Consider the following 26,439-nt stretch of genomic DNA (forward strand, 5'->3'; position numbering starts at 1 on the left):
TTTTTTATTAAGCCCCTAAGCATATTAGCTTTGTTTCTATTCATAGCATCTCGACTTAAATATGGTTTTTACCGCTTTAATGAATATAATATTTAAATTTTGTATTTAAATATGTACCTTTAATTTTAAATGCATTCACGTTGCTTTCTGTTTTTTATGATGGTTTGTTTGTTTTGTGGCTGAAAGTAATTGCAATTCGCTTCATAAACACGTTTGTGTTACCACTTTAATTGCATAATTTAGCAAGGAAATGTAGGAAATTGCGGAAGACAAGAGTTTTGCGTTTAGTGAGTAATGCTTATTGTTCCACAAACAATTGAATAGGTCGATAACAACAGATGTGGGGAAAGAATGAGCCATTTTTAGGGCACACACTGCACCTATAAAAGCTTGGAACAAAGCAAGTATTGCCTCATTTTCAAAGATGAGAATTTACGTAATACTGCTTTCCGTAATATCGCTGTACGCCCTTTCTGAGGCCGCTGGGCGTGGCCGCAGTCACAGTGTTACCTGGGGAGTGAGAAACTACAGGGACACTCACCTGTGCCGGGAGATCATTACGGAGAAGTCCAGGTTTCTGCGCGTGGTCACTAGGGATTATGTTTTCGATCAAAAGGTGGGTTGACCCATTGAAAAGATACAACTATCCGTGAGATTCATCTTGCTTTTTGAAGAAACTGCGACGCACCATCACCCAAGTCGTGGTTACGGATCAAGTTAGGGATGGCAACGGAGGCTACGCCTATCTAACCGCCGGTGGACCGCAGAGCACCTATGCCAAAATCCATCTGAAGAGCCAACGCAACCAGGGCTTCAGCTTCATCATCGACATATACGGCATTTAATCCGGAACGCCCCTGCCCTTAATTAAATTCCCCTACGTATGGTTCTCCCTGCAGATAGTTTGTTTATTTAATGGCCAGCACATATTTACATACTGAATATACACATATCCGCAAGCATGCTTTTATTTGCGTATTTATATGGGCATACAATTGACACGGGCCAAATGAACTGCAGCTAATTTGCAGTTGGCGAGCGATAAATATATAGTTACTGATTGATCTGCGGTTGGAACCATTTTATTTTGATTACCGGAAAGAGGGCGGGGCTTTCGAGCCCTTATAGGGAAATCATTGTACAAAAGGGTTAAGCTGCGCGCGTTAAATAAATGAGAATAAACCAATGCGCAAGATTTAATCAATTTATAAACGTCATCAGGGAAATCCATTGTTTAACCATCGAGGATTAATGGTTGAAAAGGGTTTTTCTCTATCACATTAGGGATGTCACCAAATCTGTATTTTGCTATTATAAAAATCGAGAAATTTACTGGTATCTCTTGAAAAGAAATACCTTTCGACATCAACAGTTTTCCGCTGTTAACCAAAATGGCGGAGTCGCAACTTCGAAGGTTATACGGCGCAAGTAAGCGATGAGTTTTCGGGGGGCAATTCCCACCACTCGTAATTACCCAGCCATTTCGACTAACGAGGCAAGTGCAATTTTCGGTCGGGCAAATGGGGAAAATATAACCCGCAAGAGCCTGTGAAACGCTCCTTGGTAGGCATTCAGGCGGGCCCTTTGCCATTTAGCAAATGTCAGGCACTTAGCCTCGCAACAGCGCCTGAAAAACCACCAGCAGGCCCTAAAAACCACCTCCCAGCCCGGGAACCCACCCATCTTCGATGCGATGCCATCACCCAGTGTGAAAGTCAAACAAATCCAATCAATGTTACGCAGACACATGTAGAGTCGTACGACTCTCGTGTATCTATGGCCGGATGTACGTATGCCTGCATATATGCAAATTAGCCGGGGCTATAAAATGTAATGTATTGGCTGTATCTGTATCCCTCGGCTACGGGAAATCAGCCATCGATGCGTGTATATGGCGGTTACGGTCGTATGTGTGGGCACACCATCAATCGCAACGAATTAAAATTTTATTATGCCATATTCCCCAAACGAGCAGAGAAGGTCGGCGCCGGTGCCTTTTATGGTTTTCGAATGTAAATGGTTTTGTCTCCCAAGTCGCCCCGGTCGGCCAATGTGGGTTAACAGGGGCCACGAGCTGCAGTTGTGGCATTTCTGATTGACGTGCATTTTGCACACAAGAATCCCCTTTCGAACGGGAAGGATCACGCTCACGCAGCACCCTTCGGTGACCTCAAACGCCAGTCAATGCCAGAAGACCACCCGGCAATCCAAGGACCCCCCACAGGTGAGCCAGGTGGGCCAGGTGAGCTGCCAGCCCAGACCAGACCAAACCAAACCGAGAGCCATACATTATGCAGGTTGTTTGTTATCGTTCGATAAAGTGTAAATTATGGGAAAGTTGCCAGGCAGCCGGGTCAGGTCCCTTCGGAACGCCACTATACACCCAAAAAAAACAGAAAGTTAAGTTTGAGACCGGTTGAAATACCGGAATCTAAAATATAGATAGATAGGTAAAGTGTTATCTTTAAACCAATTAATTTCAATTTAGAACTCACTTAATCGATGCGAAATCGATACTCAAACGTGTAGAATTCAGGGCTTTAAAATCATCGATGTTTTTGCTATTGATGTTGGTAACTATCGATACTATCGATAATATAGAATTTAGTCCATATAATATAGAATTTAAAACCACACTCAATTTAAATCGCTTACATTAATTTTTCTTAGAACTGTTGTGTGAACTAAAGTGGAAAACTTTAAAAAGCTCGCAGAAATATACGGCAATATACTATTTATATATACTATATATATCATAAAATCTCAGAGAATACATTTTTTTCTGGAACGATAGTATCGATGGTGGGGCCGAGCCATCGATAATTGCTAAATCGACCCTCGATACTATCGACAGTGTCATCGATTGTTTTACAAAGCCAATTAGAATTAATTTAGCAATAGTTGCTCTCCTATGACTATTTTTTCGGTGTACTATTACCCTGCTCATGCCCACCTGCCTTTCGCCATATAATTTGCGATATCTTTAATGTGTGTCTTTTGTGCGTTGTGTGCTCAGTGGTCTCGAAGTTTGCATTGTTAATCGAACAACTAGCATTTGCATACTCACATTTGTGTAATTTATGCTGAGCTCCGGAATGCCTTTTAATTGCCCGCCCATCTGGCTGTGCGATGTTCGATTTTCGGGGGCTGTCACGAGGCAAAGCCTTGGGAAATCGGGTGGAAACATCTCAAGGACTGTCAATCGCAACTAGAGGGTCTTATGCAGATTTCCGTTTGACTTCGACCTGCCTTTGCACACAAAGCAAAGTGTTGACCTCAGTTTCGCTGCTGTCTTAGCCATGTCCCTAACTCTCCTGTACTTTCCCGTGCTTTCCCCTCCCTGCTTTCGTTTTCCTTGTGGCAGTCAACAAAAGACGCTTCGTCGCCTCGTCTCTCGTTCATTTCACAGCCAATTTTGTGCACTTTTTTCGCCGACTTTTTCCCAGCTGCATCATCCTTGGCTTTTTTCAGCACTCATGTCCCTGCTGCCGTTTTGGCCTTTTGTCCTGCGTGGATGGAAAGTGTGAAAGCAGCAGGCGAACGGATTTCTGGTCTCGTTGCGCCAGGGACTTTTGTTTTTCAATTGCCATTTGCCATATTTGCGGCAATTGTTTTCGTTTTCTCCAGCAGTAAATACAATTGCAGCCAGTGAATGTTGTACGGCGCACTGTGCAATGTGCACTGAGCAAAAATGCTAGCCAGCTCAATAAATAAATATAAAATATAATGAAAAACTATATACTCTTTATCGTATATATGTGTTTGCTTTAAGAGAATGCTTGTTAAAGATCGGTTATTTCAAAATGAAATACTGAAATATATTTTATAACACATTATTATAGATAAGGTTTTTAAGGCTTTACTATATTATATTTTCTTACAAAATGGTAACTCTCGACTCTATAGATATTAAAAATATTGAGAGAATATTGTACTGAGATATAATAGATCGGTTATTTCAAATTTAAATAGGAAAATATATTTTGAAAATATCTTTTTTAGATTCCATATTGTCTTTTAAAGGTAGGACGAAGAATATTTTATAATATTATATTCCATTAAAAATTCTATAACTTTTAAAGAAAAGATTGCATAATTTTTAATGGGTAGTAAGGATTCCAGTTCATGTGAAAGTTTTTCTTGTCGGATCAGAGTAGTTGTTATCTGATTATTTCGGATCACGTTGCTTTATGATTTCAAGAATGTATTTTTTCCCAGCACTCCGGACTCCTTTCTGTACTTACAGTGAATTTCCGGCTTAAGTTTGACTGGAGCAACAGACCTCGGCTACGGCTGTGGCGCCTCCGTTTGTCCTATCAGCTGCAAGGAGCAGCACAAATGGGATAGGATAGAAGCTTGTTATGTGCAGTCGCTCGATGGGAAACACACACGCACCTGTTAGTTTCCTTGGGCTGCCCTCGCCTCCATTTCTTATGCTTATCGAGCGAAGCTTTTCCAGCGTGCTAACAAACGAGCAAAAACAGCAGGAAAAACAGGAAGAGCAAAGTGTGGGGGGCGGGTGGTGGGGCTTCAGTTGATTGCCTCTAGTTGTTTTTCCGGCATGCAGTTTTCACTCTGTCGATGCTTGAATGGCAAGGCTTCACTATCCCCTTCTCATCTGTGTCTCCGCATAATTTGATCACTTTTCCCAGCTGAACCATCACATACTGGTGGACCTTTAAGGAAAAACATCAGGCTTGAATCACTTAATCAAACCAAATACTTTGGAGTTTGTATTCCATAGTATTGTTGACAGATTTGTTGAGTTCCTTCGCCCAATGCCATGCCCACACTATACGTAACTCGCTGTAAACTTACAAAACAACCTTTCCGATCCATGTGGATAAAGCTTTAAGCTACCACTCGTGGTTCTCGTAATCGGTCGTAATGTTCAGGCCTCAGAACTTCTCTTTAGTATATATTATTTGCATTCTCTTAGGCTTACTTTGGCTTACTTTCGTTTCCAAAAGATTACAGAAAGCTTTCGAAAATGTTCCACTAGCTGTTAAGCAATAGCAAAACCTTGAAAACCGAGTATACGATTAACAGCAGAATATCTAATTTGTTGTTTCTCTGCTTTGTTTGTGCAATAGTCTCCCTTGTAGAATATTATGACACTTCACAACAGTTTTTTGTGTCATTCAGTAATTTTCCTTTCATTTTAGTCCAATGTGTAATGATGGGGCGTCGAGTTACTGGTAAACAGATTCGTATAACACCCTTTTTTGCGAGCCTAGACTGTTTTTTTTTAACTATAAGACTTAAATCAAAATTTAATGTAATTTTGGAAAAATATTTTGAAAAATTGATTTTTTTAATTTATTTTGCTGTTTGGGAATGTTCTTAGAATTTACAGGCAAGACTTTTATTTATTTATTATCACAAATTCTTCCGGTAACTTGTGTTGTTTCTCAGAATTGCTTTCATGAAAAATGTAAAAAGGATTTGATTTAGTAATCAGTAATCATATAGTATAAATAGTCGTATAAAAAAGCAAGGCTTTTTCAGTCTATCTCTAATTGACATAACAACACAAATTTTCTGTCAGACGTAGAATCTTAAAATAAAAAGTCTGAAAAAGAGAACTAGTTTTGATGTAAAAAGAAACGTGTCTACTTTTACTTAGACCCCCGAGTGTATTTTATTCTGCATGGAACTATACAAACTTGTAGGATAATCGGTCTATTAACCCCCATAATAAAAAGTGTAAATTAGGTCAATACCGTTTTATTAAGAAAGTGTTAGAGTAAGAGGCGAGTGCTGAGTTATATACATCGACTAATTGAATGCGCATATACAAATATTCAGGGTACAAGGGAAGGTTAAGTTCTAGCTAAGGCCTACGATCGCTTTGCCTTCGCCGGTCGCAGATAGGCCTGGATGTAGAACTTTCCGAACAGGTAGATGAAGACACTGCCTTGCAGCATGCTCAGATACAGGAGCCCGTGGGGGACCCCACAGTTCGGCGAGAAGAATCGCACGTAGACGGCGTAGCCGAGGAGTATGATGAACTGACTGATCTGGGTCAGAGTTATGTACTTCTTCCACCACACATTGGACCTCAGCGAGGGGTACTCCGAGGACAGGAAGTAGTAGAAGTACATGACCGTGTGCACCAGGGAGTTGAGCAATCCCACGGCGTTTAGATGTCCCCCGGTGCCGTAATATCTGGTCAGAGCGTAGCTGGCAAAGGACATGAACACGTGGTGATACACATGCAGGAAGGTGACCTGCTTATAGCTCTTTCGCAGCACGAAGAACACGGTATCCAGGAGGTCGAGCACCTTGTTTAGCAGGTAAGCGGCGTGCAACACTCGCTCCAGCTGCTTTCGCTCATGTCCCTGGGGAAAGCTCTCAATGCAGCGCAGGTTGCAAATGCCCACGATGAACATGTAGTAGAATACCTAGAGGCGGGGAAGAGGCCTGTATTAACTCCAGAACCAATCTCATGAATCTCGGGACTCACCATTCCAAAGTAGACGCCATTGTAGAGCACCTGAAATAAGTTGTAGACCTTGAGGACTGTTTTCAAGTCGTATGGCTTGCGGTTTTTCATGAAGATCTTGCCCAGTTTTAGGACGAACAGCAGATAAACCACCAGAATCACAATCATGGGCCATGGCGAGCCAGCCAGCAGAATGGGGTTGGGATCTGAGAATTATCTTGTGGTCAATAATGTTTATATTTTGTGAGAGTTAGTCGGCGAAGCACCCACCGGCCTGAGGTATGTGCAAAAGACGGAGCATTCTTGATCGGTGATTGTTGTTTGAGGGACCGCTAGAGACTGTTTCAGTTGGCCTGAGGCATTCCAGGTTGTTTTATCGAAATTAAACAACTCAAATCAGATTATGTATTATTCAAATACTTGAACTACGACAATGTCTGTCCCACATTTCGAAGCGAGAGACCCAGAAAAAACGCTCACTCAACTAAGAACAACTCAATTTCGAAAAGAGAAATTTAATTGGTTCACAACTCATTGTTTTTTGCTCTTGGCTTTGAGGTATGTTTGATAGTAAAAGTTGCCGAACATGACCATCATGGAGGCGGAAACGGCAATCTGCATGAACTGAAGGGGTCTGGGAAAGGTGCAGCCGGGATTCAGCCACATGGTCAGGAAGGCTTGGGCGAAGAGGATGGCGAACTGAAGGATCTGCAACTTGGTGATGTACTGCTTCCACCAGAAAGTCTTTTTCACTTGCGGATACCCAGCGGCAACAAAGTAGTACGAGTACATGACCACGTGCACGAATGAGTTGAGGTAGCCCATGGTGTTGTACTGCCCTCCGGGTCCGTAGAAATAGTATACTATGGGCACTCCCAGGGTCATTAACCCATGATGATAAACGTGCAGAACAGTGATCTGCTTATTGCTCTTCCTCAGCACAAAAAATACAGTGTCCACCAGGTCCACCACCTTGTTGAGAAAGAAGAAGTAGGTGAACATCCGATCGGCATTCTTTTCGGGATGATCCAAGGGAAGCATATGCATGCAGCGGAAGTTATAGGCTTTTCTCACAAAGAGGTATTCAGTGCCCTGAAAGAACCTAAGGCTGAAAACTTATAATGATCGCTCATGGAAACAGCTTACCTTAATAAAAAGGGCAGCGTTCATAAAAACCTGACAGAGATTATAGATCAACATGGCAGTTCGCACATTATAGGGCTTACGACACTCCATAAAATCAGGACCCACTTTGAGAACGAGTAGTAGATATAGGAAAGTAATCGCAATCGCTGGCAGAGGAGAACCGAACAAAGGCAGCTGCACGGGATCTGTAGAGTTAGAGGGCTATTCCAGACCAGGGCATGTTCCAGATGCAGCGATAGAGCTCACCCGCCGGACCTCCCCGGAACACTTCCAATATCGTTGAGTTCATGGTGACTCCGTAGACTTTCTGAGGCACTTGCCTGGCGTCCGCCTCCTTAGAAAGACAAGCACTTGCAACAATGTATTCCAAATGGAACCACTGGGTGCCCCAAGAGGAGGGCCCCCACTTATTGAGTGGTCACACGCCGATGAAACCTGATTAGGTATGCTTTTGCATACACTATGTTACTTCTACAGCCCAACTCTCTGGCCAAGAAGCGCACAGATTTGAATTTCTAATTCCGGAGTTGGAATTCTGTAAGGTTTGTTAGAAAGGTTTTCGGACATATAAACTCCGTTGAGGGAGGTAAAAATATAAATTTAAAAAAGAGCTGTCTTTTTATGTTTTACTTCCCGATTCTCAGTCGTTTTCGCAATGGCGACTCAACTATTGTCAATAAGATGATTGGCTTCTTAGGAGAAATGTAGTTCTGTTGATATCATGATAGGAATGTTTTACTTAAATTCTTCGGTCGACCAAAAGGAAACTGACAATAAAACGTTAACCTACTCTTTTTAAGTTTTAGGATCCAATTTCCTTATGATAACAGATTGTAAAGATGTATTTGACTATAACTTTTTAACGGATCGTCCGATTTCGACCATTTTTGGCGTAAAGATAGATATAAGTCAACAAAATAAAATTGCATTTACAAATCCCAAATAGGCCCTAATATAATCAATATAATTCTCTATATCTAAGGTTTATAAACATAGGAAGCATGTCGAATTTCATAGGTATAAAGGTTTCTTTTTCGATTATATTAAATCATTTAGTACTTAGAACTTCTTCATACTTCCCATCGTCGCAAACTTTCAATGTTCGAATATAACCAAAAATGCAATCCATTTATTTGTCATAATGAAAGCCCCGATAATGTTCGCCCAGCCCACTCTGCCCTTGACTTCTCTGACCGATTTCTTTGTGTTGCTTATCTTTTCAGAGGCTTAAAGCGCTTTCGGCCGACAATAGACAATGGCGCTGGGCAACATCAGCAGCAGCAGCCAAATCGGGCGAGGCCCGCACGGCTTTAATCCCAGATGCGGAGGAGCAACAACAGCAGCGGCAGCAACAAATCTAATTACCGAACAACAATAAGGTCAGGCCCTGGTGCCGCTGATGATGATGACGATGATGTTAGGAAACTTCCGTTTTGTTTGCCCGGGCGGAAATGAGGCGCAATTTGTCGTCCAGTCACTGGTTATAGTACCTTTCCAGCACTCTGAATAGTGACCTCGAGCAGCGAGCAAATCGAGCCGTAGGAATCCTGGACCAGCGATTGCCTGGAATTTAATTAAAGTGCAAAAAACACGAGCCGGAGTCCGCGAGAAGGGTCGAAACAAAAGAGCAGTTGCCCGCCCCGGGTGCGGAGGGGTGCGGAGAGGTGGCCCATAAATCTAACCACCCACCAAGCCAGCCCCACCAGCCCCACCAGCCCATGCTGCACGTTGTTGCAATCGAGCTGGCCCACGTCCACTGGCCAATTAGCTGCTGCAACGGCCGAGAGCGGCAATCGTTTGGGCTCCATTGAACGCGCACAGCTGCCTCTCTGATGACTGCCGCCAAAAGACGTGCGAGCAGCAGCAACAGCAGCAGCGGCAGCAGCAGCAGCAATGGCAACGAGCAGCAGTCCCTGCAGCAACATCTGCAGCTGCAGCAGCAACACCACCAGCAGGCCCAGCCCAATGAGTACCAGCAGTTGCTGCAACACCCGCACCATCACCACCAGCAACACTACGGCAACAGCAGCAGCAGCAGCAACAGCAGCAACAGCGGCAACAGCGGCCACAGCAGCAACCCACAGCAATACCACCAGAGACAGCAGCAACATCAGGCGACACTGCGCGATTGCTCTGTCAAATTGCCGCTGGATATCCTGTGAGTACGGCCAACAAATCACGTTGGGCTCGGGAGTTTCGCCCTTGCACGTAGCCGATAAGAAGGCCATCCGCTGGGTTCACCCCAAAAGGTCAAGCCACTCCCCCGGCCCGCATTCCCCGGAGAGCCTAGAAACAGAGATAGCCGCACGTCTGGCTGGTTTAATAAAATTTACATTTTAACAACGCGAATGAAAATTGCATTAACTTTAACGGCCCAGCATTTGCTCGATTCGATTTTCCCCGCTGCTGAGCAGTCCAAAATGAATCAGAGAATTATAAATATTTACCCGGCCGGGATGGGGGATGGGGCAAGCGAAAAGCCTGCCCAGAGACAGGGACAAATGAAGCGCTTCAAATGCTTAGCGCCGCGCAAGGGAAACTTATTCCAGTTTTGTCAGGATTGGGGCCCTGAGCCTGCTTTAAGGCTTTGCGTTTGGCGGGGATTTCGGCTTAAAGGCTGCCAGCCAACCCAGAAAGTGTGCGACAACAGTAGTAAAACAGGGGAGGAAGGGTCTTCGAGGGGCGGCGCTGCGTTTATGCAGATCGCAGTCAAGTGGCGGCCCGCCTTGTGGCGCTCGAAACGAGGCCAGTCGCAGCCGGGCTGCTACACTTGGAGAAAGGAAATAGTAGAACCTTATCTCAGACTTACTTCTGACTTAGTCTTCCACGATTATTAGCCGGTTGCTCGAGTCCAGGTCAGACTGTTTGTTTCCTTTACTTAATTGACGAGAAGCAATGTCCAGCTCTTTAAGTTTCAAGATTTACCCTAGGGTCAAGATTAGAAAATTGTATTTAAGAATGTCTTGTAGAATCCGATATATTAGCTAAAACGTTTCTCAGCATTACATTTATTGTCATTAAAAATCGAAAAATGTAGCATTTCATATTATTTTTAATTGAAGAACTAAGTGACAATGTTCACAATGCGTTGAAGCTTTAAAAATATTTTTACTTGTGATAATGTATCAAACTGTTTTGATAAAGAAAATTGTTCCCCCAAAGACATTTTACAATCGTCATTAAGCCAAGCATTGTAAATAGAATAGTTTCTCTTTTTAAGGGTATGTTTTTGTTAATTAACATAGTTTTGGAGTCACGCCTCTTTAATTTTTTCCAGTGCTGTTACTGCAGCTGGTGGCTTAAAATGGGCTAAGAAAAAAAAACAGCATTTGTGAATATAAAAAGAACTTAAAGCGTGTCGACAACTGGCAGGAAAAAGGGTGGGCTGGGGTGGTGGGGCGTTGAAATCGGGGCTGGGGATGGTGAGTGGCAGGAAGTCGGTCGGTCTTGCTCTGAGGTTGCACCCTGTGCCACAAACGGCGCCGTCGAGTGAAGTGCCTCGACTCCTTGCGGGCCTGCAGCCAGTGTGTCGTTACTTTTAACGAGGTGTCGCATGCGAAGTGGATGAGAGGCACCAATGGAGCGGGGAGGGCGGGGAGAACTTCAGGGGGAGCCACCAGTTGCCACACATTTCCAGCCATGTCCTGTCCTAGTGCCTCCACTCTCCTCAACCCTCCTCTCCCTTCGCCCTGTATATGAAAATGCACTTAGCCGCAGCCTGGCAGCAGCTCCTTCTGTCACCTGCTAATGCCCCCCACCTGGCCCTTCCCCCATCGCACACGCCCCCATTCCCGCCGCCCAGCCGTGCGGCATGCTGCAAATGAAGTCATCCATTAGGCCACGTTACGTATACGCCTAGTGCGCGGCAATGTGGTGCTCATAATAATGCCGGCAGTGTTTGTTGCGGTCTAAGCGGAAACGTTTATAATGGAATTCGCTTAAGCGCCGCCGGACGTGGACTGGAATGGACTGGAGCACGGTGTCCAGAGTGTCGTCTTGCTAATTTGGCCAAAGGCAGGCGGGCAAAAAGGAGGTGGAGTGCTGAATAGAAAGCGCAGGGAAACCGCCGTCGTTAATTAATCAGTGGAGAAGGACAGGGCAATCTAATTAGCTGGAGCGGAAGCCGGGAAGAATCGAAACCAAAACCAAAAACTAATCGATGCCTTCTGTTCTTGTCTATCTTTTCCTGCAGATGGCTACCGAAATCGGCGATGCGGCCGGCGGGTCCTGATGCCTCGCCCACCGACTGCATCCTGGTGGTGGGCGTGTCCCGTCCAAAATTGGCCGTTGTCTTCCTTACGGTCATGTTGATCTCGCTGTTCCTCACCTTCCACGTCCTGTACGATAGTGCCGTGTACAATATCCAGGCGGCCCAGGCGGTCCACGAGAGGCATCGGCTCTCCATGGCCGCCTCCGCTTCGGCCCTGGCCTCCTCCTCCTCCTCCTCGTCGTCGTCCAGTTCCGGCTACCACTCCTCCTCCGCCTCGTCGCTATCATCTGGTTCCGCCTCCAATCATCTGCCGGTGTTCGTGAAGCCCGTGCCCAGCTCCAATCAGCTAAGCCATCCCATGGTCTTTCCCTCCAGCCGAGTGCACTTCCCCAAAACCAGTCGACGGCTGCCGCAGGTAAGTCCTTGGGCTCGTTGAATTATAGAAGAGTTTGCAGGGGGATGGTAATTACTTAGTCTCGTTGTAGTTTAGAGATGGTTGATTTGGTATCGGTTAATACTATATATTAAACATTTTTGATTTAAATTTACTATATAAATTAGTTTTCCTGATAACTAAGAGCGTCTTCAAAGGACCTAGGGCTTAACAACAACAAACTTTCCTAAAATTAATATTTATTTTAAATAATTTACCATGTTTCTTGTCCGCGGGTTAAATTAAAAGTAGGTTTAAAGCTCAACCCATATTTTAACTTATCATTCGAAAGAGACAATTGCCCTTTATATAGAAAACTATCTGTTCAATCTAAAAGATACATTCTAAGATACATATAAATTTTATGGAAATATATAGGAATTGAGTTATCTTTTTGATTTGTTTGCAACACTCTCAGCAGTCATATTATATCCTAGCTTGAAAGGGACTTTTTAGACTAATACAGTTCAATTGTAATGAGAGATATCATTTATTTAAGGTGAAATACCAAAAAAAGTATTAAGTAACTCATAAGTGTATATGCAGTTGGAAAAATAAACTATACAAAATATGATAAAACTGTAGTATTAAGTGCTTTACGGTAACTACTTCCATTTTTTCCAAGTGCATATGCATATGAGTATGGGCAGCGTAGTGGGGGTAGTTTAGCAGTAGGCTTTAGGCCCGACTAATTGCTAACTAGCTGGTTCGTGTTCCTTTGGCCTGATTTCCGGACCCAGGCCCTCATCATCGGCGTGCGAAAGTGCGGCACCCGGGCGCTGCTGGAGATGCTCTACCTGCACCCGCGCATCCAGAAGGCCGGCGGCGAGGTGCACTTCTTCGACCGGGACGAGAACTACCTGAAGGGCCTGGAGTGGTACCGCAAGAAGATGCCGCACTCGTTCCGCGGCCAGATCACCATCGAGAAGAGTCCCAGCTACTTTGTGTCGCCGGAGGTGAGTGTTTCTAGTGCCTCGCTTTGATATCTAATTGCCAATTGGTATGGCCTTTCTCTCGGCCCCCGTCCAGGATTATTAGTTAACCGTCCGCCTGGCCGTGGATCACTGCCATCTATCAAATTAAAGCGAAACGCTGGCCATGTCCCAGCCAATTTCCGTGCCCATGTCGGACTCGGAGCGGAAATGTTTGCAAATTCATTTGCCGAACGGCAGTGTCCCACACCCAACACCCAACCGAATCGCTTTTCGGGCCAGGTTTTATTATTGTTTCTTTTCCGGTGGCCCCAAGTATTTGTTGCCCGCAGAGTGTCACTAAATTGGGTTTTTGGCCTGATGCAATTTCGCTGCGAGCCGGAAGTTGCATGTGTTGCGACGGGCAGAAGGGGGCCAAGTGGGAGGTACGACTTTCGGTAGTTGGTAGTCGACTGCTATCCTCGCCGGGCTGCTGACAGGGCCATATTTTATCCAGTTTCATTTCAATTTTAACTGCCTTCTGCAGTTGATGCATCCTCTCAATTTGTCCCGGCACTTGGACGGGCGGAAAATGGAGTTGAGACCGTGGATAAATCTTCATTAATGCTGTTATTAATATTTATTGAGCTGCATTTGGCGGGGGGGAGAAGGAGGTGGCATTAGGGACCCAAGCGGATCTCAGCCAGCGTAAAATGTCAAATTATGCTGGAGAGCAGCTGGCTGAATAATGCATCTCCCCAGGGCGTACTTTGGCCTCAAACCAAAGCCCTCGATCAGCTCCCCTCGGGGTTCGTGAACTCTGTGACATGTCAAATGCATTTTGGCTGCATTAAAGATTCAGCGAAATGTATATTCCCAGGGCGAGCTGTGCGGCACTGTAAATGGTTCATCAACGTGAATAATTCCGAAACGCTTGAGTACACGGGGGAGCTGAGCAGTGGAAAAAAGAGCCAGAAACACAAAAAGTTATGAACTTGTTGCACGGCCTGGCGGCTCTCATTGAAATTGATTAAGTTTATTTACTCGCCTCGTTTCGCCCATTTGCGAGGCTATTTATACAACGTGGCAAATTCAAGGACCCCGGCGGAGCCAAGTCCGTTGGCTCTGCCAACATTGTACGGCAATATTTTCCGGCTTAATTAAATTGTTCACAGCACACTTGCTGCGGAAGTGCAGCAGCAGGGGGCGGCAAAGGGCAGCACATTAAAGCCAACAAAGGGGGCGCCCAGGCCAGCCTTAAAATGTAGCACCCAGAGTTTGCAATTATTATCGATTGTTGGGGTCCCCGGCATAAATTCATTAATTGGAAGGCGAAGGCGCAGGCACAGCCTGAGATACACGGCCTGCACCGAGGTCCACCTTGGGAAAACATGGACACTATCTGAGGGAGAACTGGTCTTTCTTTATTGTTTAATTTCTTTAATGTGGCAGTGCATCGTCAGATTTTTGTTATTCAAACGGCAAAAGTAATCAAATCCTTTTTCCCTCACTTTTAGGCCAATGCAATTTTCATTATTGTTGGGTTTTCGCTGCATAAATTGAGAGTTATTTTATTATTTGCATACAATCATGTCCCGAACACTATTAATTTTGGCCGAACACGAGGTGAAATAAATTGGGACACGTTTTAAAATGAGTGGAATTTTTTAGAATATTTCATTTTCATTTCAAACAGCCTGTTATAAAAATATGTTTTTCTTTCCCATCTATTGTCTATTGATGCATTTAAACGATAAATAACTTTAAAATCGTAAAGTTTTCTTTTGAACATGCAATATTAATACGTTTTGCCACCGAATAAAAATAGTACAAATAACAAAGCAAAAGCAAATTTAAGAGCTGTACAAAATTTTTAATTCGTTTTTACTTAATTTTTTAATTGACCTTAATAGTTAAGTATTATTATTTTATGAGCGATTGTTGGCCGACTGTAATAGTTCTTTATGCAGTTACTATAATACTTAATAATTTAAAAGTATCTTTTTATTGAGATAAAGTCTTTAATCTTTACATATGGTACAGCAATTTTGCAAAAATTACTACATTTTACATTACTTGAATTTTGTTTCCGAAAAAGTGCCACTATTTTTTGAATTATGTTGCAAGTAAAGATCTGGTTCCTTGAAAGGACATGCATTATGAGATGTTCTACAATCATTGATATTACCCTAGCGGCTTAGATACGTACCAGAAGCATTGTGGCCGAAAGGACAAAACATATTCTTCTGATTTAAAAATAAAAATAATAAAACCTTTGCTTTGACTTGATAACTTTTATGTATTTTATAACTTTTCACAATTTCGCAGGTTCCGGAACGAGTGCGGGCCATGAACGCCAGCATCAAGCTGCTGCTGATTGTGCGGGAGCCGGTGACCCGTGCGATCTCGGACTACACGCAGCTGCGTAGCCATGCGGCCACCGCCATCCTCCCGCTGGCCGAGAAGGACCCCCCGAGTCCTCCCAGGGAGAGCTCCGGCGGGGGGTCAGGTGCGGCTGGAGGTGGAGCCGCAGCTGCCAAGATGTCGGCGCAATCGGGGCTGTATGCCAAGCTGCAGTCGGCCCGTGGCTATGACAATGCCCTGGTGGGTGGCAGTGGGGCCGGGGCCAAGGAAACCAAAGGGAAAACAGGACCTTCTTTGGCCAGGAGGCAGGCGGCGGGTGTGGCTGGAGCTGCGATGACCACGACAACACTGTCGCCAATGGCAAGCGCCGCCCAAATGGCAGCCAAGTAAGTGAAGTGAACTGAGGCGTTTCCCCGGGCCCTACCCTCGTCCTCTTCGCTGCTGCTTGACATGCAAATGAAATGCAAACTGCAAATGAAAGTTGCCCAAAATGCGACTCTTGTCCTTGGCCCTCCCCCCACCCCATCTCTGTCCCTCTGACGGGGAAACTTTCTTGTTGCGACCTCACTTGTTGACAGAGGGAGGGACTGGGCGGGCGGTTGGAGTCGCCAAGGACTCTGTTTAACATGGTCGGGAAGTGGCGCAGGGATGGAGCTGCTCATTTGCAGCTGTTGGCAATTCAATTTGCCGTCCTTGTCGAAAGGAAGATTTAAAACCCCAAACTCATTCCGCTCACCCCTTCGCAGGTCCTTTGAGGAGCTGGCCATATTTCCCAATGGCACCGTTAACGAGGCTTATCGACCGCTCAGCATCTCCATGTACCATGTCCACCTCCACCGCTGGCTGGAGGTCTTTCCGCGGGAGCAGCTCCTGGTGGTCAACGGGGATCGCCTCATCGAGGACCCGGTCTCCCAGCTGAAACGCATCGAGGCATTTCTGGGTGAGTAACTTTTGCAGGTGGTTTCGGTTTGTTAAAATACCTACAATACCATCTATTAATGAAATTAATAGACCATTTAGTTCAGAGCTAGGGACTCTTTCTTATTCACTATATGAACTATAAGTAGGTTTTAAGCTACAATTTTTTAACGATTTGTAGGTCCTAAACCTACATTTAGTTTTATATGGGGGCGTGTAAACAGCCAGAGTCTCATCTAAAAGTAGGTTTAGGAAATTTTTAGTAAAGATCCCAATAGGTAACCCTCTTGTTAATTTAAAAGTAGGTTCTAAACATAAAGTTAAAAGCCGTCTTTACGTTTAACATGCGGACGAGAAAGCAGCGCTTAGGATCGTCCTATTCTTAAACTAAAAGTAGGTTTTAAAGGGGCCCTAACTTTTTGTGTTTTGGTCGTAAAAATATAAGATACATTTTTAAAACCTTATAAATGAATATAAGTCCCTCGATATTTGTATCTTACGGGTTTTTTTCGGATTAATTTTTAATTTCAGGCATCGAGCACCGGGTGAACAGCGAGCACTTCTACTTCAACGAGACGAAGGGCTTCTACTGCCTGCGCTACGACAACGGGGACCGCTGCCTCCGGGAGACGAAGGGCAGGAAGCACCCGCACGTGGATCCCGTGGTGGTCTCCAGGCTGCGCAGGTTCTTCGCCGAGTACAACCAGCGCTTCTACGAGCTGGTGGGCGAGGATCTCGGCTGGCCGGAGGAGTAGGCTGGGACTAGCAAATTGGGCGGCAAATGGAGGGCTCTTCGCCGGGCTGGCTGCCAATAAATCTGCCGATGGTCAATCGTTTGGCCCGCTGTGCAGCCAATTTAATTACAAGCAAGAGCTGGGCATGTAAAAAAATGGGGGCAAATAGCGTGGCAAAGTTATCCCGGACTCTCTGTTGCCATTTTCCGTTGCATATTTTCACGAGGGGCGGTTCGCAGTATTTCTGCCTGGCCGAGCCGAGCCACTCTGACAGTTCAATTATGTGCGCGTATTGAAAAATTGCATTCCTATTTTCCCAGACCAGCCCCTCGAACCACCCACTCACCAACGCCCCCGCCCCCGCCACCGCCACCGCCACATGCAAATTTGCCTTTACACCAGCAAAGAACAAGCGAAGGAACAAGGAGCCACATAAAAAAGCATAGTAAAATAAACTGCACGCATTTTGGTGTGCAGCAGGCCATGAAAATGTGTGTGCGGCACATACTCGTATATCCCATATACACAGCTATATGTATGTGGCGAAATGAAAAGCAATATCTACATGATGTTCGAAGGTTACACGTTTTCTACGTCGGTTTTTGTGTTCTACATGGGCGTTCTCCCTCCCCGCGTGTGTTTGTGCGACTGGAATCGAGTGTTTGAGAGCATAAAAATTAATTAAGCAACTAAATGTGATTTTATAGCATGTAAGCATAGGACAAATTGAAAATGATTGCGATGGCTGCCTTGGGGAGGGGGAGGGAGAGCCACCGCGGGAGTGGAGTGAAGTGGCAATTAAAAATGTATTTAGACTAACAGTCGGCTGAATTAAATGTGTGCGTACGGAAACGTGAAAAAAACTAAAAGCATATCACACTTAGCATAGTACAGCATAGCATAGTGTTTACACAAGATACATATCAGGGGTACGCGAGGGCCCCAAGCAACTTGGGTACTGAATATGATTGAACTAATGCAACTCGTACGTTATGTTACATATCGAAAGCTAAACCAACCATGAAATCGAAACATATCAGCCGCAGTCGTCGGCAAATATACAAAACAAAAATATATATACACCATACATATCTATATATTATATACAAGCGTAACGTAGACCGTAAGTCGAGCATCAAATTTGTTGTAAATGACTTTGATTTTGACCTAGTTTGTAGTGCGCGATGTGTCACGGAATCGTCATAGACAAACTTCTAGTTGAATATAGCCGAATCCTAGGTTAATAATGCACTGCCCAAGCCCAAAGAATAGTTATGTCTGTTTAGGTAATTATACTGCACCCACTTAGTGATAGGTTTATCAAAGATAGTTTTTTAATGCATTTTTAAGCCAGATTATTTTATATTCCCAAAAGAGAGAAACCCATATCGATTACGGCAACTCTACCTATAGATACACATAATATATATACACTCTTATCAGCTGTTTAGCTAAAGTTTAAACATTTCGTATGCATATCAAACTCAATGTGAAAAACTCAACCTAGGCTAATACTCTCCGTGACGATCCATCCAATTTCGGTTGACACCAACAAAAACACGTGTAAACACATAAGTATACCTCCCCCCTTGGTTCGAGTACCAGTTCTTAGGGATCTTCAGCACAGAACTCGACTAGCGCCTAATCAATACTGAACAGAAAATAGACTACGGAATGTATAAACCTTGTTTTACAGTGTATCTCCTTGTATACATCCTACGCTGATCTCTCAACGACAAAGGAACCACAAAAGGAATGAAACTAACCAAGCAATATAAATTCAAAGCAAGACTGAAGGTCCTCCGCAGAATAATTTATTCTAATTTGTTTGTCGTTCACTGATTTTTTTGAATTCTGTAAACCAACCAAACAAATATAGTAGCAAAGACAACGAACATTACTATTTTGTTTATATTTTTATACAGTACAGTATGAAGTACTTTAGCCGAAATCCAGGAAGAAAAACGAAATGGAGCCCATTGCCGTTTTAAAGTATATTAAAGTAATGCGAAATTATATAGTAAAATACTCAAAGAGCAATTTGTAGTCACATTTTGTCCTCTAACTTGAACTACGCCAATTGCATACGAAATACATATCAAAAGTTTAACAAATCTAGATCCTCCATTGATATTGATATATTGATATTATTGATGTATTGTCTACTTAAATTGAACGTGCAAAACTCAACAACTATAACGTACCTTAAAAATCAACTCTCTATTTCTTTAACTTAACTTAAACTCTAATGGTAACTCAACTCTTGCAACTTATTCAAACTTTCAATGTACATACCTACAAAAAGTATTCCAAAAATTAAAAGAAATCTACTAATGACGAAGGAAGTCGTATAGAAATTCAACAAATTGTAAGAAAACCAACAAGAATCAACATTTTATGCTATGGAAAATTTTACGCATGCAATAAATAAATGTAATTCGAAAAACGGAAAGTATGTTTGTGGGTTTGAGTGGGTTTTCGCCATTCAGATGATATTTACAATTTTCCTACATAGGTTCTTACACGCTTTTTACATATTTGGACACAAACCCATGTAAGCTACCCGTAAGATACATCACTGGATTTCCAATTAGTTCATAAATAAAATTTGGAAAATCATTTTTTAAATTAATCAAAATATTTTAGTAGCTAAGGAAATTTTAATAATTAATGCAATTAATATTTCAGCTTAAGTGTCGTAATAAAAATTTAACCAAAATTAAGCTTATAATGTCAACTTGTGAAGACTTTTGTTTCGATAAAAACTAATATTTAGAAAATCTGATAAGTTCCACAAAGTATTTGTTTTTAATTCAATTTATTTTATTCGAGATATTGCTACAGCGCACAAAAAGCTATCTATCTTCTAGTTTCCAGAGCAAAAGCTTGCCTAGCTCAACACGTTTCGCTCGCTTTAGTTTCAGTTGGCAATTTCTCGCCACCGGTTGCTGTCGAGCCCCGGATCTTTTTTATACGTTTCTAATTATAAGCGATTTTATAGTGTATAAATATTATATACGAAATCAAACCAGTTAAGCAGACAATTAAAAATGTGGAAATTCTACAATGCAATTATAAGGCGACAAGGTGCAGGCAGTCTAGGCGCTTATCTGTGGGTGGAGCACTCAGTCAGCAGGTGAGAGTTTGGCAAAAAGAGCAAGAGCTTTGGCGGAGCGGAACTTTGTTTACAAACAATTACTACAGATTCCTTTTCGCAGACCCAGTTGGAATTCTTGGACACTTCGCCGCCTCGAATCGATGAGAAGTGGCAGCAGGCCAAGTACTATGGAAAAAATGCCGGGTCCCAGCACTTTGCGAATGATATCTTACTTCATGCCAGGAGGTAATCGCTGCTCAAAACTGTATCTGTTTTCTATAAACTATACAGCGGTTGTGGATTTTTAGGAGCTCTACGCAACATTATAACATTATTATAACCATTTAAACTAAGTATTTGTTTCTCCTTAGATTGGAAACCCAAAGGGATCCCGAGACCCACACCCGGAATGCAGACTTTCAAAGCTCAAAATGTGCCCCTAAATACCCGCATGGGATTGCTAAGCGATCAGCCAGATCCGAATGCTGCCCTTGTGGCCAAGCATATGGGTGACTTCTTTAACCTTAGCTTCAAGTACGATGTGCAGCCCTCAATTTGGCCTTACTACAAGACCCCTGGCTTCAAGAAGTTCCTGAAAACATACGAGGATATCACCGCGGTTACATTGAATTACATAGAGATAGCTATGCAGAGCCTCGGGAACAATGATAATCGTAGGTCCAAGTGTGTTCTGGAGCAGCTGCTGCAACTTAACAAGCAAGTGACTGTGGCAATGGTCATGGACATGCTGATCGCAGGAATCGATACGGTAGAAGCTTGAATTTTTGATGGAACTTCTCTATTAATATAGAACCTTTGTCAGACCTCTTCAGCTTGTCTTACGATCCTCTATCACCTGGCTCGCAATCCCTCGAAGCCGGAGAAGCTGAGCAGGGAATTGCTCCGAATGCTGCCCAACAACAGGGATTCCCTGACCGATGAGAGTACCAAGAACATGCCCTATATGCGCGCCTGCACACCGTGAAACTTCCGAACAACCACCAAGGATCTAGTGCTCTCGGGCTATCAAGTGCCTCGGGGCACGAAAGTTCGATGAGTACTTTGCCCAGAGTGCGAATTTCATATCCGGCTCAAGTCTGATTTGGCTGTTGATATCCAGGCCTGTCCAGAGGCCCGGTCCCGCAATCCCTTCGTCTACCTGCCCTTTGGCTTCGGACCTCGCACCTGCATTGGCCAGAGGATTGCAGAACTGCAGATCGAGACCCTGCTGGTGCGACTTCTGCGGACCTACAAGGTCAGCTGGCTGCTGTACGAAAGCACCATTATCCTGGCGCCTTGTGGGGATATTCGCTTCAAGCTGCAGCCAGGCGGTGATTCCATGTGATATGTAGGCTAAGCTCAAGTACAGACTTCCGGTTAAGTTCAGAGATTTACTCGCAGTATTCACTAACAATATGGGAATGTAAAAAATAGAAAAAATCTAGCTGGCTATGGGGGAAATCGAGCGATATGACTGGGATGGAGGATCCAAGGACTAGCGCCGATTGCGACCGCGGTAGCGTTGGTGGGAGTGATTGCGCTGGCGCTGCTGTTGGTTCTGCTGCTGGTTCTGCTGATGGATTTCTTTCGGGGCTTGGGGTTCCTCGGCTGCAGGTGCTGGGGGAGTTGAGTTCTGGGCCTCTTTAGGTGGCTGATCTGTCTTCTCCGCAGTGGGCGTGGAGTGGGCTAAGGATCAGAGTGATATTAGGCAGTTAGAACGTGGAAAGCAGAAGTAATTACTTGCCCAGGACGGATTGGATGCTGGCCCGCTTGAGGAGAGCCTGGGTTCCTAGGCTAGTATTGAAGCAGGTGGGCGAACCTGGTTGGGCAGAGGTAATTCATCTATTAGAGATCAAGTATATACATGGGTGGATTCGAGCAACATGCAGCAGGGAGTAGGAGTGAAGAACCCACCGATAGGGCTATAGAATATATCTTCGGAGGAGGTGGCGGGAGTAAGGGTGTTGACAACGGGGTAGTTGGATAGTTGGCTGTCGGTTAGTGTGGCGGCAACCTCGGGGATCTGTTCGGCTTGGGAATCAGGCTGGGTCTCGGTTTCCTGGCTATCCCCCTGGCAGACAGTGCTCCCGGTGCGACTACTGCCACTGGTGCTGCAGCTATCCTGCTCATCTTCGTCTGACTCATCGATTGCGGTTTGGGATTGGGATGGAGGTTCGGATGGGGTTTCGGATACAGCTTCGCTATCGGCTGTTGTGTTTGAACACATGCACGGAGTAACAGAAACAGAGACAGAATACTAACGTTAAAATGTTAATTGGGACCGCTTGGAGCGATTCGCGCGTGAGTTACCTGCAGCGGCGGTGTTGTTGTAGAGCCGGGTGTCCATCTTGGCAGCACTCATGTGTCCCGGCGACGACTTCCACTCCTCGTCCGGCTGGGCAGCAGCTGGCATTGTCGATCGGTCGGGGATGGGGGAGAAACAGAGAGAGATTCGAGGTCAGGGTGGCATCGGAAGGGAAATGAAACGAGGGGCCGCACTCACAAGATGGAGCTTGGATCTGCCCGCAAATGATGGTGGATGATCTACGGAAATGACTGAATCGAGTTCTCGAGGCGGGGTGTTTGTATCGGTATTGTATTGTATTTCATGACAACGTTTCAAGTTCAGTTTTCATCTACGCTTAAATCGATAATCGATACTTGGAGTTAACCTAGACTTAGGGGGCTACGCACGAGAGTCTTAATAATGTTCAAGTTCAATGTCCATTACCAACTTCCGCCTGCTCCTTGTCGTTGTTGCCATTGCTGGTTGTCGTTACACTCCCCTTTCCCGCATCGTTTTCCTTCTCCTCGGTCTTGTGAACTCCGTTCTCCACTGGTTTCTTCTTGGCCTAGGGAAAGAGATCTCGGTTAACTGGAGAGGCTGCTTAGGTGATTGGTTATAGCCCACCTGGTCGGTAAGCTCCTCCACCTCGCCGCCGCTTATCTCCTCGCTGGAGCCGGACTCGGAGTCGCTGTCCCCGCTGCTGCTGCTGCTGCTGCTCGCATCCTCCTCCTCCTCATTGGGCACAAAGTCGGAGTCATCCTCGGAGTTCTCATTGGCGTACTTGGCCAGCATCTGATCGATGGTTAGGTTGTGATCGGCATCAGCGTTGCAGTCCTCCTCCCTTGGACGCTTCACCACCACGGAGTTGCTAAGGCCCTGTAACCAATATTTGGTTGACTTATAGTTATATAACCCTTGGGAGCCCCGGTAAAACTCACTTGCTCCGAGTGGCGCACAAACACCCGCCGACTGCTGCTCTCCTGCTGCACGCCTGGACGGCACATGGCCCGGGAGAACCACTGGGTGAGCTTCTGGCTCAGACCCTTGCCGCTGCCGTAGGACACCTCCTGCTGGCGGTGCCTCATCACCCGCAGGCCGTGAACCCGGATGGCCCGCAGCTTGCGGCGTCGGGTCTGGATGAAGTAGACCATGTCCGAGGGGGAAATGGGACCGTTGCCGATCATCAGGGCACCCACCGAAAGCCAAATGCGAGTGATTCGCAGCAGGATGATGAGCATGAGAAAGGGAGCCCAGGGCAAGGGGCGTTCCAGGGGAGCAGCGGATTTCTCTGTGCCCAGGAGATCTTAGGTAAAATTTGTGGCTTGAGGGGGTATGGAAGGTGTGCTCACCTAGGGGGAGACTCCACTTGGCGGTGTCCTCGATCATCGCCAGGGCCCGATCCGCCCTTTCGATCACGAACTGGCCAATTCGCGTGCTGGCAAAGCGCTCCGCCTGCTCGCGGACTCGATCGTAGAAGTTGCGCGACTTGGTCAGTTCGCTGACTTCCTCCTCATCGATATGGTCTCGCTGATTCTGCTCCTTGGCTGCCGCCACCGTCTTCGTCTCCTGGGCCATCTTGCTGATCGAAAAATACACAGATCAGTCGTCTTGAGTTTGGTATACAACTTCATAATGCTGCGGAATGAAACTCCCCCATACTGTATCATACTTTATGGTTCCAACCTTTTTTATTATTTTTTTATAACTTTAGGAAAGTTATAACATGGAAAATAAAAAACTAACTTAGGTTATCTTGCAATTTCGCTTAATGGCGATTTAATTCCCGGCAATTACTAGAGCCGCCGTAAAGGTATCCGTATGATTCGGGATTGCCGCGTGATTAGCGACTGAACAACCGGAGAGTACGGTAATACCGTATTAATAAACCTGACGCCGCGAGGTCGTCTGCCGGGGGAACGGAACCGAAAGTGGATCGCTTATCGGGGCGGATCGGAACTTCGCACTTGTTTGAGTTTCGGATTTGTTTTTTGTTGCTGCCGTCTGGCAAAACTTATGGCCGCCGTGTAGTAGCTAATGACTAACGGCAAATAATTAAGCAGACCCAGGCAGAGGCAGCAACAAAAATCAAAACAAATTAAGTATTTTGAAATTAGATCATCCGAACTTTGTACGATTCCGCCCGGAGGAATAGTTCCCATTCCACACATTGATTACGGAAGATCTCCGTCGCGGAACTTTGCCATCGCCTTCGGTGTGTGGGTGAGGTTATTAGTTAGGTTATTGGTTGGTGATTCGGGAACAGTCCCCATCGCGAGTGCTAGGTTGGTCGCTCCTTCGCATAAATTGCTTTTGAAATGCTTGCGGCGATAGCTTCCATTCTTATACTGGGCGTGAGGACGGAGATCTGGCGTATAGTATGGCGTTACACAAGCATAACATTCGTTTATTTTATATTTATAGCGCTTATTGCATCGCCCAGAAAGTACGCGAATCCTCAATAAAATTATCACAAAAATTTGTTTTCGGGATCAAAGTGTATCTGGCCTCCATAAAATGCAAAATTAAAAACATTAAATCACGCACACACATGGCGCGGCGGAGTGAGCCGGGGCAAGTCCCTTGCTGGCCAGTGTAGCGAGATGGAAGTGCAGAAGTTCCCGGCGAGTGGAGAGTGGAAGAAGGGCGGCGCCGAGGAAGGGGCAGAGCGAAAGTATAAAGTGCAAGGCACTGGAAGTCTGGCTGATAACGGTAGTTTCGCTTTCCTGCCATAATGGCGCTCGAGAATCAGCGGACGAGGCGCAGAGCCCGACTAAAGCATGCCCACTTACCGGTCTTTTACGGTTTCCGCTTCTATGTGTTCTATCTTTGGGTTCTCGAAACCTCCGATCCAGCCGCTGGTTTCGAAAGTCGCGCTTTTCAGTGGGTAAAAGGCTTTGGACAGTTGGAAGCACTTGGTGGTACACTATTCCAAGTCCTCTTCGAATTTTCGGGGACCAACGATCTCGGTTCCAAGCTTCCGGCTGCACAACTCCCGACAGACTGAACAGCGTTTCGGGAATTCTGAGATCTCGAGCCGCCGCCGATTTGAGCTGGTGGATCGTCCCAAGCTCGGCTCTCTATAAGGGCGATCGTGTCGTCTGTCAGAGGCGTTATCTCTTCCAGAAGTAATTTCTCTCGGAGCCTCTCTTTTCGGCACAATCGCTCAAAATATTGGTTATAGGAAGTCTGAGATCTTTTATGATAGCGACTGAGGGGTATAGATAATTTAATAACTTAGGAACTTATCTTAAGGAGTTCACACTATACATTTAAGAATGTCGCGTAAAAATTATAGCTTTACAGCTTTAAGAATAGGTAAACAAACTTTATGCTTATATTCAAGCTTTTTATATATAATAATCACATACTTTCATATAACATTCAAATTCTAAAATCATCGAATCAAATAAAACTTGTAATTAATACATTCTTATATTAATAGTAAATAATACAACAAATTATAAACATAGTTTCTAAAGTAATCAAAAACCGCAGAAATAAAACTTAAATTATATATTCTAATATGAATAGTAAATAAAAACCGCAGAAAATGTACTCAAATGTATAAACACAGTTTTAAGTGTAATCAAAAACCGCATAATTTCAATGATAAATTGAAGTATTTCAGAATAATGTTATACTCTTTGCTTTTTTCTGCGGTTAATGTGTTTTTCGGTAGAGCAAATATGGCTTACGTTAAGCTTCGAATTTAGTTAGGACTGTGGTGGTTAATAAATATAATGGAATAAATAATATAATATAATGTAATTCCTCTCGTATAATGTCTAGGGAGAACTACAATTTCACACAAAGATATTAAATATCGCACACGTCCTAATTAAGGGAATAAGCAAATTAAAGCCTCCAATTATTGGCTTTAAAGCCAGTCACCAA

At 44.6% G+C, this 26,439-nt stretch overlaps 6 protein-coding genes across 14 annotated transcripts in view; 3 read left to right on the forward strand and 3 right to left on the reverse strand.

The window, feature by feature from the left end:
• LOC108030328 (uncharacterized) overlaps positions 1-19,613 on the forward strand; it is a 42,714-nt gene extending 23,101 nt beyond the window's left edge. For all 4 annotated transcript variants that reach the window (XM_044092526.2, XM_044092529.2, XM_050887095.1 and 1 more), the window contains 6 exons: positions 8,815-9,749; positions 11,784-12,216; positions 12,975-13,190; positions 15,474-15,895; positions 16,256-16,449; positions 16,959-19,613. In XM_044092526.2, the coding sequence (XP_043948461.2) occupies positions 9,424-9,749; positions 11,784-12,216; positions 12,975-13,190; positions 15,474-15,895; positions 16,256-16,449; positions 16,959-17,182 (1,815 nt within the window). In that variant the 5' untranslated portion in view covers positions 8,815-9,423 and the 3' untranslated portion in view covers positions 17,183-19,613. The remainder of the gene's footprint in view (positions 1-8,814; positions 9,750-11,783; positions 12,217-12,974; positions 13,191-15,473; positions 15,896-16,255; positions 16,450-16,958) is intronic.
• On the forward strand, positions 407-962 carry LOC108030276 (probable salivary secreted peptide). The gene is made up of 2 exons (XM_017103104.3): positions 407-616; positions 675-962. The coding sequence occupies exons 1-2, from the start codon at positions 425-427 to the stop codon at positions 843-845; spliced, it is 363 nt and encodes a 120-aa protein (XP_016958593.1). The 5' UTR covers positions 407-424; the 3' UTR covers positions 846-962.
• On the reverse strand, positions 5,712-6,804 carry LOC108029937 (elongation of very long chain fatty acids protein F). The gene is made up of 3 exons (XM_017102432.2): positions 6,716-6,804; positions 6,467-6,651; positions 5,712-6,404 (listed from the first exon to the last, which is right to left on the reverse strand). The coding sequence occupies exons 1-3, from the start codon at positions 6,744-6,746 to the stop codon at positions 5,841-5,843; spliced, it is 780 nt and encodes a 259-aa protein (XP_016957921.1). The 5' UTR covers positions 6,747-6,804; the 3' UTR covers positions 5,712-5,840.
• On the reverse strand, positions 6,941-8,364 carry LOC108029994 (elongation of very long chain fatty acids protein F). The gene is made up of 3 exons (XM_044092530.2): positions 7,838-8,364; positions 7,592-7,776; positions 6,941-7,537 (listed from the first exon to the last, which is right to left on the reverse strand). Exons 1-3 carry the CDS (start codon positions 7,878-7,880, stop codon positions 6,977-6,979), a joined length of 789 nt encoding a protein of 262 aa, XP_043948465.1. The 5' UTR covers positions 7,881-8,364; the 3' UTR covers positions 6,941-6,976.
• A 485-nt stretch (positions 19,614-20,098) lies between the features above and the next one.
• Positions 20,099-21,648, forward strand: LOC108029865 (probable cytochrome P450 12b2, mitochondrial). The gene is given in 6 exon segments (XM_017102354.2): positions 20,099-20,297; positions 20,380-20,504; positions 20,630-21,027; positions 21,082-21,308; positions 21,310-21,344; positions 21,347-21,648. Coding segments are annotated over 6 exon segments (1,128 nt in total). The 5' UTR covers positions 20,099-20,211; the 3' UTR covers positions 21,604-21,648.
• Positions 21,636-25,568, reverse strand: LOC108030317 (dentin sialophosphoprotein). 6 transcript variants are annotated; one of them, XM_017103157.3, is made up of 9 exons: positions 25,335-25,568; positions 23,895-24,120; positions 23,484-23,833; positions 23,170-23,421; positions 22,990-23,110; positions 22,569-22,664; positions 22,173-22,466; positions 22,003-22,077; positions 21,636-21,944 (listed from the first exon to the last, which is right to left on the reverse strand). In XM_017103157.3, exons 2-9 carry the CDS (start codon positions 24,118-24,120, stop codon positions 21,754-21,756), a joined length of 1,605 nt encoding a protein of 534 aa, XP_016958646.1. In that variant the 5' UTR covers positions 25,335-25,568; the 3' UTR covers positions 21,636-21,753. The 6 variants fall into 6 exon arrangements, with proteins under 6 accessions (XP_016958646.1, XP_016958645.1, XP_016958648.1 ...); XM_017103156.3 differs by having other exon boundaries at positions 23,895-24,124; positions 25,335-25,566; XM_017103158.3 differs by having other exon boundaries at positions 21,771-21,944; positions 21,999-22,077; positions 23,895-24,124; positions 25,335-25,566.
• Between the last annotated feature and the right edge of the window lie 871 nt (positions 25,569-26,439).

This window comes from Drosophila biarmipes, chromosome 2R (assembly GCF_025231255.1).
Source record: "Drosophila biarmipes strain raj3 chromosome 2R, RU_DBia_V1.1, whole genome shotgun sequence".
In the NCBI taxonomy this organism is placed as follows: domain Eukaryota; kingdom Metazoa; phylum Arthropoda; class Insecta; order Diptera; family Drosophilidae; genus Drosophila; species Drosophila biarmipes.